General features: G+C 37.1%; 1 protein-coding gene across 1 annotated transcript; it reads right to left on the bottom strand.

The window, feature by feature from the left end:
- Positions 1–1,503: 1,503 nt before the first annotated feature.
- LOC106180954 (uncharacterized) lies at positions 1,504–10,034 on the bottom strand. The gene is made up of 6 exons (XM_013565139.3): positions 9,883–10,034; positions 5,754–5,812; positions 4,491–4,567; positions 3,941–4,151; positions 2,213–2,298; positions 1,504–1,922 (listed from the first exon to the last, which is right to left on the bottom strand). Exons 2-6 carry the CDS (start codon positions 5,803–5,805, stop codon positions 1,740–1,742), a joined length of 609 nt encoding a protein of 202 aa, XP_013420593.2. The 5' UTR covers positions 5,806–5,812; positions 9,883–10,034; the 3' UTR covers positions 1,504–1,739.
- Positions 10,035–13,723: the final 3,689 nt, after the last annotated feature.

Below are 13,723 nucleotides of genomic sequence, written 5' to 3'. Positions count from 1 at the left end.
ACACATCTTTGTAAGTAATGGTTTTGTCCCAAGAAACCGTCTACCATAGATGATTTTGGCAGCTATCTATCGCAGTTATGCCACTCATGACGTGCTCTAAATAAGGCAGATGTAGTAATAAAAGTTTATTTACTCGAGACCGCACAAACTCAACACCGTGTGGCTGGGCTTGGTAATCTTGCGTGTTGTGCATTGTAGGATGCAAACTTTACACTGTGAGATGTTCGCTCTCGTTGCCTCCACGTCACTATATATACTTATAGCAGTGCTAACTTGGGAACTACCATTTGTTGAAAAAGGGGTAGGTAATTTTATATAGTGTGTGTGTGTGTTTGTGTGTGTGTGTGTGTGTGTGTGTGTTTGTGTGTGTTTTGGGGGGTCAAAACATATGATTATGAGACTTCGTGATAGAACTATTGTGTAACTTCAGACGTTGTTTTAAAGGTAATGCCCTTTTGCTTTTTATTCCTGTTGGAACCGTCTTAAAATAGCCACATACCCGGTACATATCCGACAATACTGCCTCTAAATTCAAATACAAACCAGGCCTATCCAACTACCAGACTCGGCACCTAAGGATCCTGAATTAACCGGTATATCGGTATATCCGAAATGCGATCTGACACACACCTTGAAAACGGGTAGTGTGTCAGATCGCATTTCGGAGTATCAGTCAGAACACCGACAGGATGAGCCCACGCTCGGCTGTCACCTTGATTGGATAGTAAACGATTGTCGTAAAATCGCTATATGATTTTAAAACCGGGTGTATAAATTTTAAAGCCACCTTGAACAACCTTAGACTGCCACATCAATCTAATACAATGCAAAAAAAAAGCCCTATCAAAAGTGGTTAAAACATTCAAACCGAATGTCGTAAAGTCCCCACATACCCCCATAGAGACAATAACATAGGGTACTCTAAAGTAAGAGTACAGTTTAAGGTTGTTCAGCCGAGCGTGGATGAACCCGCAGTCGTCCTACAAAATTTGTTCTGGGGTATGATACTCCGAAATGCGTTCTGACACACACCTTGAAAACGGGTAGTGTGGTCCGATATACCGGTTAATTCAGGATCCGTAGGTGCCTACTCTGGTAGTTGGGTACTATTTCAAATGATAAAGAACTTCATGGAAGATCCCATTGTTTTTTAAGTTGTGTTTTTTTTCTGCACAGATGAACCTTTCAAATTATATATCCCTAAAATAAAGAATTTAACACAGACATAAGACACAGGACGACAGAAAGTGATGGGTACTCATTCTTTTCACTGTCGTTTTCTTCCCAAATACTGCCAAATTTAATTGTGAACACCGTGTCCTGTTTTATGCCTAAACCGCAAACTATCAGGCCCCCGTTTCACAAACAAAATAATAAGATATATAGCTAGATGAATAGATTGATAGAAGGATAGATGGATAGATGGGTGAACGGATAGACAGAATGAAAAATGAAGTATTAGAAGAGAACTTTTATAAACTTCAAAGAAAACAATAACAACACTTTACTGTTTAAATTCTACAATTTATTGCCGCATAAATTTGGATATTTTTTTTCGAAATGAAAGCAAAGGGAATTTGAAACCAATTTCTACATGGTTAAAACGTCGATTGCATATTATTTGCTAGTTAATTTTTTAAGACGACATGACTTAAATCGACGAGATATCAGGGCACTACTACATGAAGCACATGTCTGTGATTTATTTATTAGACACATTTTGGGTTGCATGGGCAGAGCTATGGGCAAATGAAGCGGACTTCGTAATCTTTGCAAGTCTCCCCACTCGGCTGGTCGGCGTTCACGCAGACGAATCCCTCAGAGGGCGTGCACTTGGTCCTGATCACCTGACCCGCTTGGTCCCAAGGCTGATTGGTTCCCTTGACGCGGCACTCGATCTTGATTGGATCGTTGTTGGAGCACTGAAAATAAATGATAAGTTTATTAAAGTAAATTGCGATACCATTAACAAAAAAGTGACACGATTTTGTTGACAGTCATGGCTCCATATTGGAATGCTCCGTACATTTTCAACGCTGTCTGAAATTAACAGCATTTAAAGAAACTGTAGTAGCAGTTACACAATAAGTTCAAATAAAAGAGAACAAGATAATTAAGTTAAATACAAGGCAATGAAGCTTACGGTTATTAGAATAACAGACCAGAATTAAAAACTATTCTACTATTATATAATTTCAAACACTCCACGTACAGGATTAAATCCGGTTTTCCCAACATGTTCCCAGTCCCCAGTACCGCTGGGGTCGTCTCTGTCTAACCAGGATGTCCACGTAGTGCCTGTGGGATCAAATATACTTTGATGTTTTTAATCATCAAATACAATTTAATGATATCAAGATATCAATCAACATATTTTTTATTTATTTTATTCGACTTAATTAATGACCGAGGATTTGGTTTGATGTAAATATGAACGTGCATTTGACACATATCTTTGACATTATTTCCTCATTTCCTAGTTAATTTATTTATCAATGACTTAGAAAATTAATTTAAAAATAACGGTGATCGGGGCATTTCTGTTGGATATATTGAATTGTACATTTTTTTATTTGCTGATGATTTGGTTTTGTTTTCTGATACGGCAATAAGCTTGCAAAGAAAGATCAACAAGTTGGAATAATATTGTAAGAGATGGAAATTGAAAGTCAGTATGTCTAAAACTAAAATGGTGATTTTAAGGAGAGGGGGATATTTAAGGAAAAATGAAAAATGGAAATGTTCAGGGAAACAAATAGAGGTTACACTAGGCTATCATTACCGGGGTAACTAAAGGGGGTTGGAATAAGGTACAAAAGAATTTAGCTGAACAAGCTTTATTCAAGGCTTTGTTTATCCTGCAAAAACCTTTGATTACATTTGGTGAAATTAAGGTTGATTGCTAGTTAAACATTTTTGATACAAAGATTGTTCCTATTTTAAACTATGGGTATTTTAAACTATGGGTTTTTCATCTTGGACAAGATGGGGAAATTGTACAGAATAACTTCTGCAAATTGTTATTGCAATTAGAAAGAAATGCACTTATCGTAGCGGCAAGGGTTGAATTAGGCAGAGATTCTTTAAGGGTCGGGTGAAAATAATAAAGTACTGGCTCAAGCTCATAAATGCACCTGAAAATACAGTATAGGTTTAATAAAGCGTGTTACATGTGGCAGTATAATATGGCAGAAAACGATAAGGATTGTTGGGGATTACAAGTAAAGAAACTGTTATATGGATATGGTTTTGGAATAGCCTGGATAAATCAAGGAGTGGGGGATGAAAGTACATTTATAAAGGGTTTTAATCAAAGGTGCATGGATATTATTGACTTCCAGTCGTGACGAAATGTTTAACAATGTAAAACTAGATGTATAAAAGTTAATTAAACATGATCTTATTATTGAGTCTTACGTTACAGTATTTGCTAAAGCTATCTGTATATCAGTTTAAGCTCGATGTTCGAATCATCAAGTTGAAATTGAAAAAGGTGCACACAGTGGTAAGTCTAGGTATCAGATAATTTGTCAGTGTTGTAATTGAGAGGTAGTCGAATGCAAAAGACTCTTCTTGTTAGAATGTCCTCCATTTAGCGACTTGAGGGTAAATTTATTATCGGATAGTTGCCTACTTGTAATTGAGAACTGGGTTCGCGTGAAATATTTATCAGATTGATGAAATCAATGAATATTAGAGTTTTAAGGAATATTGCGAATTGTTTGACAAAAGCAGAAATGAAAAGAAAGCCGCTATTAGAGGGGGATGTATCATGAAATGCGCATGAAAATGAATGAAATGAATTATCATCAAATCATTGTAAAAAGGCCGGAGGCCTTAAGTAGAGAATGAACTACTATTATTGATTAACTTTCCTAATGTAGCACAGCACAATTACAACCGCCAGTGGCACAACTAACACAATCTTCCATATACATACTGGTAGACGGACACTTGTATCTTATCTCATAGTCTTTGCAGATTACGGGGTTGTCGGCGTTGCGGCAGGCCAGGCCCTTAGAGGGCAGGCAGTGGTACAAAAGTTTGTCCGGAGCTGTACCGGCCCAGCGAGTGAACACAGTGTTGGTTCCCTTAACACGGCACTCTGCAGCTATGGGGTCGCAATTAACTCCACACACTTCCCCTAATGCCTGTTACACATAGACAAAGTATGCATGTATATACTAGTATTGCTGACTATCAAACCTAATGATTTGCACTACTGATAGTATGTAGTGTTTGGAATATGGGTAGATGGAAAATTGGTATTGCAGTTTTTAGATACATAAGACTGAGCTCAAAATTAAGGGACTGCATGATGCCATTTAAATTACATGGTATTTAACATCACCATACAATATACCGTTCTAGGATTTTACCCACCAACACCACCATCATAAGAAAACTAAACTTTTTGACTATAGGCGGGTAAAGCGTCAAATACCAAAAGCAATGGCAAAATAACCCAATACTAGTAACATTTGTTTCACCTTTTGGTCAGATAAAGTTTCCCAATCTCCAGTCCCCGATGGGTTGTCGCGGTCAAACCAGCCGGTCCAGTAGTGTCCTAAATGAAGAGCAAAACAATATGTGGATTGTGGCTGTTATCAACGGTAAAAATAAATCTATTTTTTTTTCAAAAGATACTGCTATTCTCCAGAACCCGATGAGACAGGAACGATAGTCCTAGGAATGGAAGTCCGGGGCTCCGTATCTCGAAAGGTTCGCTATGTTGCGCACGTGCGTTAGTGTCTGGATTCCATGGCCCCGTATCTCGAAATAGAATCGGTTATGGAATCGAGACACTAACGCACGTGCGCAACATAGCGCTCCTTTCGAGATACGGAGCCCGGGTTCCCAAATGATTAGTATTGGGGTTAGTATATGGACGAATGTCACCTGTACAAAGTAATGGGTACCGGACAACGGTTCCTAGAGGACCTCCATTCCTGTCATACCGGTCGATAGACGTTGGTACATTGAAGTTTTACATTAAAATATATCATAATTTGGAACTAAGCATGAAAACGATTTCTTTCGTAATTTTTATGATTCACTGCAAGGCTTAAAAGTTTCTTTGTCAAAAAATTGTTTTATTTCCAAGGAGCATAAGCATCTTACATGTATCTACCACCGCCCGTGATTTATCAACTTGTTATATACTACTTATGTAAAATCAATCAAACAAATAGTAAATTGTACTAAAAAAAGAAGAAAAGAATGTTAAAATCTATATCACGCCCTGTCTGATTATATTACAATATACGTCCATCACATTTATATAAGGCGGGTAAAGGCATGTGTGCTAGAAAATAAACAAATCATATCTTTCTGAAAAAAGCGGTCGTATGGATTTGTGATAAAACATTCATAATTGTATTTAAATACTTGATCTTGTCGTTCATGTCACACGTTACTGCAGCTGATATAATTTTAAGGTTATAAATTTAGGATACATTTGTTGTAGAATGACAAAATATCTAGGTGTTCATTAGATAAAAAAAGAGCATTTCATTGACATCAACGAAATGTGCTTTAATTTTTATCTCTCAATGATTTTTTCTTATTAAAAAGGTTTCTGTAATGCATGCTTTTTTATCCCGCCATCACAAGGTTTTGAAATACTTGATTTATCTTATGAAGATATTTGATCAGACACATACCGGTATACTACAACATTTACTTTTCAAAAACTAAAATCACGAGAACGGTTCATGACAAATCGGTGCAATTAAAAAAAAGAATGCAATTACCTTGAACCTGAACTACCAACAGGATGCAATATATCGCAAAGATACCTTCCATGTTGTTGCTGAAACGAAAAAAAAAACATTACATTGTTAACCTTACTTACACACTTCATTTAAAGTATATTTTACTGTGCATTCTTAATGGGATTCATAAGCATACAAGACACAGCAGTTGCTTGGCCAGACCGTTTTCTTCTTCAGTTCCGCAACGTATACTTTTGCATATCATTCAACCAAAGAAAAAACTGTTACATGTACTTGCACAGCACACACATTAAGCCAAATATGTAGAGAACGGGGCACCAGATCTCAACGTCAATTTTTCTGGTTTTTGCGCGGTGCTGTAGCGCAGTGTCCTTTTCTGCATCAAGCTATTAAAGGGAGTCTGTCACAAAACCCGTTCCACGGGGTTTTAAAGCTACGCCTTTGCCCTCATTACGCCACAAAGAAAAAAACGATCGACGGCTTTGTCAATTATGCAAAATTTAATATATATTCACACATTGACTGTTGTCTTAAATAAACTCCACAAACAACTTCATTCCCTGCTAAGCATCCAGAAGTACCTATAGGCGATACTATATAATCGTACAATTTTTATAGAAAAATTATATAGAAATTCTAGGTATTTCAGACATATAATCAAATTGTCTCTCTTTATTTTGTTGCAAAAGGGGATATAGATGTTTACTGCCATATTTTGAAAACACGCTTATATTATAAATATGCCAAACAAAAGAGGACCCTCGTCGATGAATGCGGTATAACTGTGCAACCACACCTAAACTCGTCTCTGTCCTTCTGGTAATACTGAAAAACATACCAGGGAGCAACGTTTGTGGACTTCAGAGATTCTACCCTCTCTTGATTTCGTCACAATAACAAAATGATTTCCAGTTAACATTTGCAAACGTGGATCAGGATTTGTGCTTGGTTTGCCGTTTTTAAATATTCTAACATATCACCTTCGAAACAGCTATATTTTCTTTTTGACTGTTTACAAATATTCTTATAACGTGATTTTTTGTCCAACAGGATTTTATGATTATCTCGTGTCTTATTTATATTAAATTCAAACTTTTAACTTTTACTTGTTCCTATGTATGTATATTTCTCCTCATGATGCTTTTTGGAGGTATCTAACTTGTTTACTTTACAAAAGGGCAACACAGTATCTCTTAACATGCTACTGATTTCGTCCACCTAATTGTTAAGGTCTACGGGGTTATTTATCTGAGCATCCCTCGTAATACACAAATTGTCTATTTGACACGCTAATGCCCCATTTATGTCATTTATCGACTAAGCTTTATTTTCTATCCATCTAACCGAAACACTAAGGGTGCATTCCCAGAGATTTAGATAGATCAGAGATTAAGATTTAGATCGACCTAACTCCCTGGGGGTTCACGCTAAATTGCACTCAGCCGAGCGTGCACCATAGTTGATTACCCCCTTACAGCTTTAAGTAGGCGGGACAGACGCTTAATCCGGCTAAACTGACAGTAATCATGTGAGACTCCCCACAGGGATAGATCGATCTAAAATCCATGGGAATGGAGTCTATTTCTGAGTTCAATGCCTGTCTTATGTGCATCGTTATCTGGTAGCGCATTTTGTTTTAAAGGCCCACTAACCAGGACAAACGTGATTGGTGCATGATGAGAAAAGGTGTTGAATGTGCCCGATGAAAACTGCGCAATATAAGTGAAAGATTTGGATTCAGCTAGCAAATAGTCATTGTTCTCAGTCCGTTTAAGTTACAAAAGGTAAAACTCGCAGTTACATCATCTCTATGCCTGTCATTGATTATTCTTACACCCACTGTCTTACATTAGGAAAGTAATTTACGACAAATTGGTTAACCACATTGGTTGCATTTCTCCTCTTGCATAACATATTATCCATCGTGTAAGTCATTACCGGTGTCACGTGTACAGTCCGTTCTGCGTGAACCATCCGTCCTGACCGATTGTACACGGTATGATTGTACACGTGTATGAACCGTTCCGTGAAAGATCCGTTGTTATTCACCTTTACTGTTATACTCGGCTACAGATTGATTGGCTTGTTCGTTTCCCACATCATATATATATATATGTCACAGGCCCAGTCCTAACCTAGTCCTATGTCTAGGAGGCCCACACACCATCCTAATTAGGGCCCGTCTGGTTCTAGTCTTAATGGTGTCTTTGCATTGTTAACAGCATAATGGGCAAGTTAATGGAGGGTACCGGAGGAGAGAGGATTGTACCGGGCGTGACGTGTAGTGGTGTAAGACGTGAAGCTGAGTGGTCATTTTTAGCTGGAGGTGAACGGAAGGGAAGACGTGGGCTCAGAGAAAAAAAGCAGTTTTTCCAACAACATAGTGAGATAACATTTTTTCTTTTGGTATTTTGGGCAGAAAATACTTCTAGGGATAATAGGTACATGACATGAAAACATGTTACGATACTTGAAGGTGCAACAGACACTAACGCTCGTGCGCAACATAGCGAACCTTTCGAGATACGGAGCCCAGACTCCCTATCTTGCGATTGAGCAGAAAATGTATCAACGCTATCCTGTGTTTGCATTGAAAGGACCATAGCCATGGGTTGGTTTTTTATCCGCTTTGAACAAAATAAACTGATAATGTTTTGGAGGTGGGCCTTCAGGAATGCAAGTTGAATGTAACTGAAAAGTCTCTTTGTACCACAGTCTCTCGAAGTGCCAATTGTGAAACCTTTTTTTATGAAAATTAGACAACAATCGTGGCGCTCAAAGGATTAAGATACTAAATGACTTATTGTAACGAAAAGCTATTGTTAAAAAGAGGTGGTTTGGTTGTTGATTTATTAGTTAATATTACACTCATTCAGCAAATACTACCTATCACATCAGCATTGAAAAAGATGAAGACATTCATGAACGAACCAGTAGTTGAGCAACATGTAGAAAGTCCTAAGGATGTAGAGCGTCACGTGCAGGTACTGCAGACTGCTTGGACTAAGAACAATTCCAACTCATGTAAAGGCGTTGCTGAGGAGCACACGACCCCACCAAGTGGCACTCCTGAGTTGAGGCTGAGTTGAGGTATTAAAACGACATCAACGAATAATCCATGCTTCAAAGAAAACACTTTTGTAAGTTTTTTAAGCTGCTCATAGCTTGTTTTCGACATGACAAAATCCAGTGTCAAATTAAAGCTTTTTATATACTTACCTAAAGAAATCTTTTAGACTACAGTGTCAAAATAAAGAACTTGCTGCCAAACTTGTATGCCGGGTCTCGTCTCTCTGCTTCGACTGCTTGACCACCCTTGTTTCATGGTTTGATCCAACTTAGTCACATATTTAGCCACCATAAAGTTTGGCGCGTTAAGCTTTATACAGATAAAAAAGTACCTGTGTTGCTTGTGTTGATGCGCATTTTTACGGATATTGTTAGCCTAGAAGTTTCGCACTTTCTTTCAATAATCTGATTGTTTGTAATACATTTTAAGAAAGTCAAGCTGATGCTCATGTAATGTGACTTAAGAAATTTTGTTCTCTTTCAAATAAATGCATTTTATTGAAGAACACCAAGTATTCTAGATTTCTTTCAGAATAACAAGTGTTCTAAGTTCCTTTTAGACCACATTTTAGTGTTCTCAAAAAGAAACATTTGAACACGTAAAAAGTGTTCTGAAATACATGTAATTGTGTTCTAAAACACAAACACAAAAAAGAACATAAAATGTGTTCTATATTTCACAACACTTACTGTTCTAGCGCCAGAACACTGTTTAAAGCGTTCTCAAAATGTAACATATGAACAGGATAAAAGTGTTCTGAATTTAATGTAAATGTGTTCTGAACAAAACACAAAAAATAACATAAAAATGTGTTCTATATTTCACAACGCGTAGTGTTCTAGCGCCAGAACACTGTTTAAAGCGTTCTCAAACTGTAACATTTGCACACTTAAAATGTGTTCGGTTTCATGTTTACGACGCGTTCCCGAACTTTAGAGTATGGTTACAGCGACAACAGCAACAACAACAACACAATTACATCAACAATAGTGATAATAATAATAATGGGAATAAAGGGAAAACGAATGAATTAATTAATACAAGGAATGAATCTCTGCGTGATCCGTAAGTACTTACCAACTCCAGTCTCTACCTTCTTTCACGCAGGGTCTCGATATCTACGGTAGTGTGCTCCTGTACCTGCACTTTTTATACACTTCACTCGAAAATGTACTCATGTAACAGAACACAACTTAATTTTAATTAGACGATGTTTTTTTCTTGTTTACCTCTACAGATATTAATGGACTCATGTAACAGAACACGTATTTATTTTAATTAGACAAGAAATCCATGATGAAAACCATGCAACATTTCCTTATTAGGTAATCCCTAAGAGACGTGTTTTAAATTAAAGATATCTAAAATATTATTTGGGTTAGTCATGCTTGGACCTTATCCAAAACTCGGTTATCATGTGATATACAGTTGATCAAAATTGAAATATGTTATGAAATTAACCAATCACATGAACTGTTACTGACTTTGACCTTTTCCATCTTTATCTGACACTAAAAACATGTTCTGCACTTGTTGACTCTTGATGAAACTTAACTTAACTAATTAAAATATTCAGACAATATTTCCTTTTGATCTGCATTTTAAAACAATCGAAGTAATTTAAATTCATTTATGTTTTTTTTTTCGAAAATGTTTTTCTCGTATTCCTCATTAGTAAATCAATGTCATGTATATATATGTAAAGTAAGAACCACATAATGATTTAATGAGCACTTAATTAGTTTCTCTACAAAGGCATACAAACGTTCAATGCGATACTTCGCACAAAAAAAACAAGCGTGAGAAGTTAGCGCCATTTGCCATCCATCATGTTGATACAATTACCGCAAGACCTCTTTCAACTGCTTATAGCCAAACGCCACCATACATCATTTAGCAACTAAATTTGAACTCATTACTGCGGAAAGACAGAAAACACTGAACTAAAAAAAATGAACTCGTCAGTAGTCTATTTGGCTTGGGAGATATATTAAATTTATTTAAAATTTTCAAAAATTTTGAAAAGGGCTCGTTGCGACTATCTTCACGCCTAGAGACCAAAATCCAAGGGGATCAAGTTGAGATTATAAGTGAAGTGAATGTACATGCACGTGTGGAGGTAGGGGTTTCAGGAATAATTCGTACATAGCATATCATGATCATCATCATCATCATCATCTTCAGCCCGATCCTTCGCATATCGAAGATTGTCGGCACACGCCATGGACCGAACCCGTCCACTTCTTTCTATCAACTGCCGTCCTCATGACCTCTGTTAAACTTTTTCTTGTCAATTTTGTGTCCATTTTCTTCCATCCAAACCTCGACCTGCCACGTTTTCTCTTTATCGGGTCTCTTTGAAATATTGTATGAACTCTAATTTTTTCAATGGCAGCTGGTGGCCTTGAAAAATAAGCTTCCTTTCTTTGATCTTGTTCAATAATTCATGCTCAAGGTCGAGTTCCTCAAGAACACTGTCGCTTAAATTGTTCGTCTTTCCCGCCACAATATGCGTAACTTTTTTCCCCTTTTCAGTTGCTTCTTTTCGTTTCTCCTGCTCTTTTTATTACCCATCATTTTTATTGCCCATATATGAGCACAAGTCATATCAAGGTCTTCGCTAATTTCACATTTAACACCGTTTGGTGTACTTTTGACCTTCCAGATATTAACCAGTTTGTTTGCTTTGGCCTTCGCCATTCCGATTCTCATTTAACACCCTTTGTTGAGTTTCCATCAACCGTTTTATAATTAACCGAGTCAAAATACTTAACATGATCAACTTCTTCAACCTTCTCTTAATTTCCGTCTTATAACTAGCATATGCGTGAAGTAAAATACGTGAAGGAACATAGTATATACATGTAGAAGGAACAATGTTGACATATGAAAATACAATTATATTGTATTTCGTTAACCAATTATTTACCTTAAAGTGGTTTTTTCGTTTGAAAATCATTACGTACGCGAACGAGGGAATGTTAACACCAGTGTGCACCAAAACAGTGATTTCTAGGACAAAGTCTGTCAATTTGCTTCCTAAGGCATGCTCTCTAGATCTTTTCCTTGTTTTTTTTTTTTTTTTTTTTTTTTTTTGTTGTTTTCTTATGTTGTATGGGCCTGAAGTTACCGCCTAGGATGTGGCATTGCTTATTGTTCCACGGGGTCGCCTTTTGAACAGATTTCAAACTGATGGAATGTTGTCTGTCACTATTTTCCTGTGTAAGTATGTGCGCCTGTGCGTGCATGGGTGCATGCGTGTGTCAGAGTTGTTCGTGTGTCTGTGTGTTTTAGTGTGAGCACGCTTGCACACGCATGTGTGATTTGGTGAGTATGTAGTGTGTTTTTTATGAGTTTGTGTATCATGCCTTCTATGTGCATGCGTAGGTGTTCTCATACCGCTATCTACGCATGCACGTAATGGTAAAACTGGCCGATGTAACAGGAATGGAAGTCCTACGAATGGAAGTCCGGGCTCTCATATGATTAGTACAGGTTAGGGTTAGTTGAAGTATTGGGGTTAGTATATGGGACGAATGCCACATGTACAAAGTAATGGGAAGCAGATTACTATTCCTAGCGGACTTCCATTCCTGTCACACCTGTATATACTTTTCAGACAGGCTGTCTTAATTTGTAGATCTAAATATCATGAGTTTGGAATAAACATTTTTGCTTTAATGCAAATTTTTTTGTGGTAAGTGTTCATAGATGAGTCGCATTTACCACAAAAATATTTTGTGGTAAATGCGACTCATCTATGAACAATTCATGTTTTTATCGTACGTAAATATGAAGAGGTAACAACATGTTTCAAAAGCCATACATCAGTTGTGATGGCTGCTCTCGGTTCCCCGAAGGAACCGGCGGATGTACGCCTGACAAATATCTCCGCAGCACACTTATAAGTGCAGGACATATTGTTTATCAGGATAGTCGAAATATATTGAGTGTCTGTTTAGCTATCTGTTTTTATTTTTTATTCATTTATCTGTTTTTATTTTTATTTATTGTGTTGAAGGCTTGTAGCGCCATCTTCAGGAGATAATTGCAGTACGCGGTAGACGCACACGCTGTTAGGCACGTGATCTTTATATAACGAGCACACCCTAATGCTAATTGTGTGTGGATTTGGTGACATTTGATGGCGTCTTTTCAATTTTATAGACATTTCATTACATCTGTAGAAGTCACAGTGAAACAGTCGATTTGAGGGGGTACTTCGTATAAATTGTACTAAATCGTATAAAATGTGTATATTTTCACCACTATTTTGTATTTTTTAACCATTAAACATGTTAGACACGGTATCCGTGAAAGCACTATTTCTAACAGTTCACAGCTGTGAGGTGATGATTTGTAAATAAAAGTACATGGAAATGTGGTTGGGACAACCTTTTTGACCAATGTTATATATATATATATTAAAATTTTAACATTAAAATTTTGCCGTTTCAGAGACCTGTACCAAAAACTGTGGTGCGAATGGAAACCTCAACGCTCAAAAGTGTACGTGTATCTGCAACCAGGGTTGGACTGGACCTTTGTGTGACCAACGTAAGTACAAATGAAATACTTTGAGACCGTAATATTGTCATGAAGTTGTAAAGTTTTTTTTTTTTACATCCAGTTACGGTTCTGACGTATTCTTTGCATTGATTTTTTACCGTTGCTGAATTATTTTCTAAAATGTTGAATTTTAAATTTTTTAAACATTATTTTACTATCTCCACGAATATTATGCTCTACGAACACTAACTATTATTACAAGCTAGTTAACCGCGACAATGCGTTAATGGAAATAACGGTTTAAGTCACAAATGTTTCTCACAGGTGTGACGTAACAAGCAGTGCGTGTATGGCACCTTGGATAGCCAGTCTTGTACCTGCAACTGCTTCCCGAGGTGGGGAGGAGCTC

Source organism: Lingula anatina, chromosome 5, assembly GCF_051362555.1.
Source record: "Lingula anatina isolate TDL-2025a chromosome 5, LinAna3.0, whole genome shotgun sequence".
Taxonomy (NCBI): domain Eukaryota; kingdom Metazoa; phylum Brachiopoda; class Lingulata; order Lingulida; family Lingulidae; genus Lingula; species Lingula anatina.
Note: the sequence above shows the minus strand (reverse complement) of the source record. Positions and strands in the feature narration are given on the sequence as shown.

Coding starts and splice junctions, on each gene's coding strand:
- LOC106180954 (XM_013565139.3), bottom strand. CDS start 5,805: ATGGAAGGTATCTTTGCGATATATTGCATCCTGTTGGTAGTTCAGGTT. Junction 4,568..5,753: donor GTTGGTAGTTCAGGTTCAAG/GTAATTGCATTC, acceptor CTCTTCATTTAG/GACACTACTGGACCGGCTGG. Junction 4,152..4,490: donor AAACTTTATCTGACCAAAAG/GTGAAACAAATG, acceptor TATGTGTAACAG/GCATTAGGGGAAGTGTGTGG.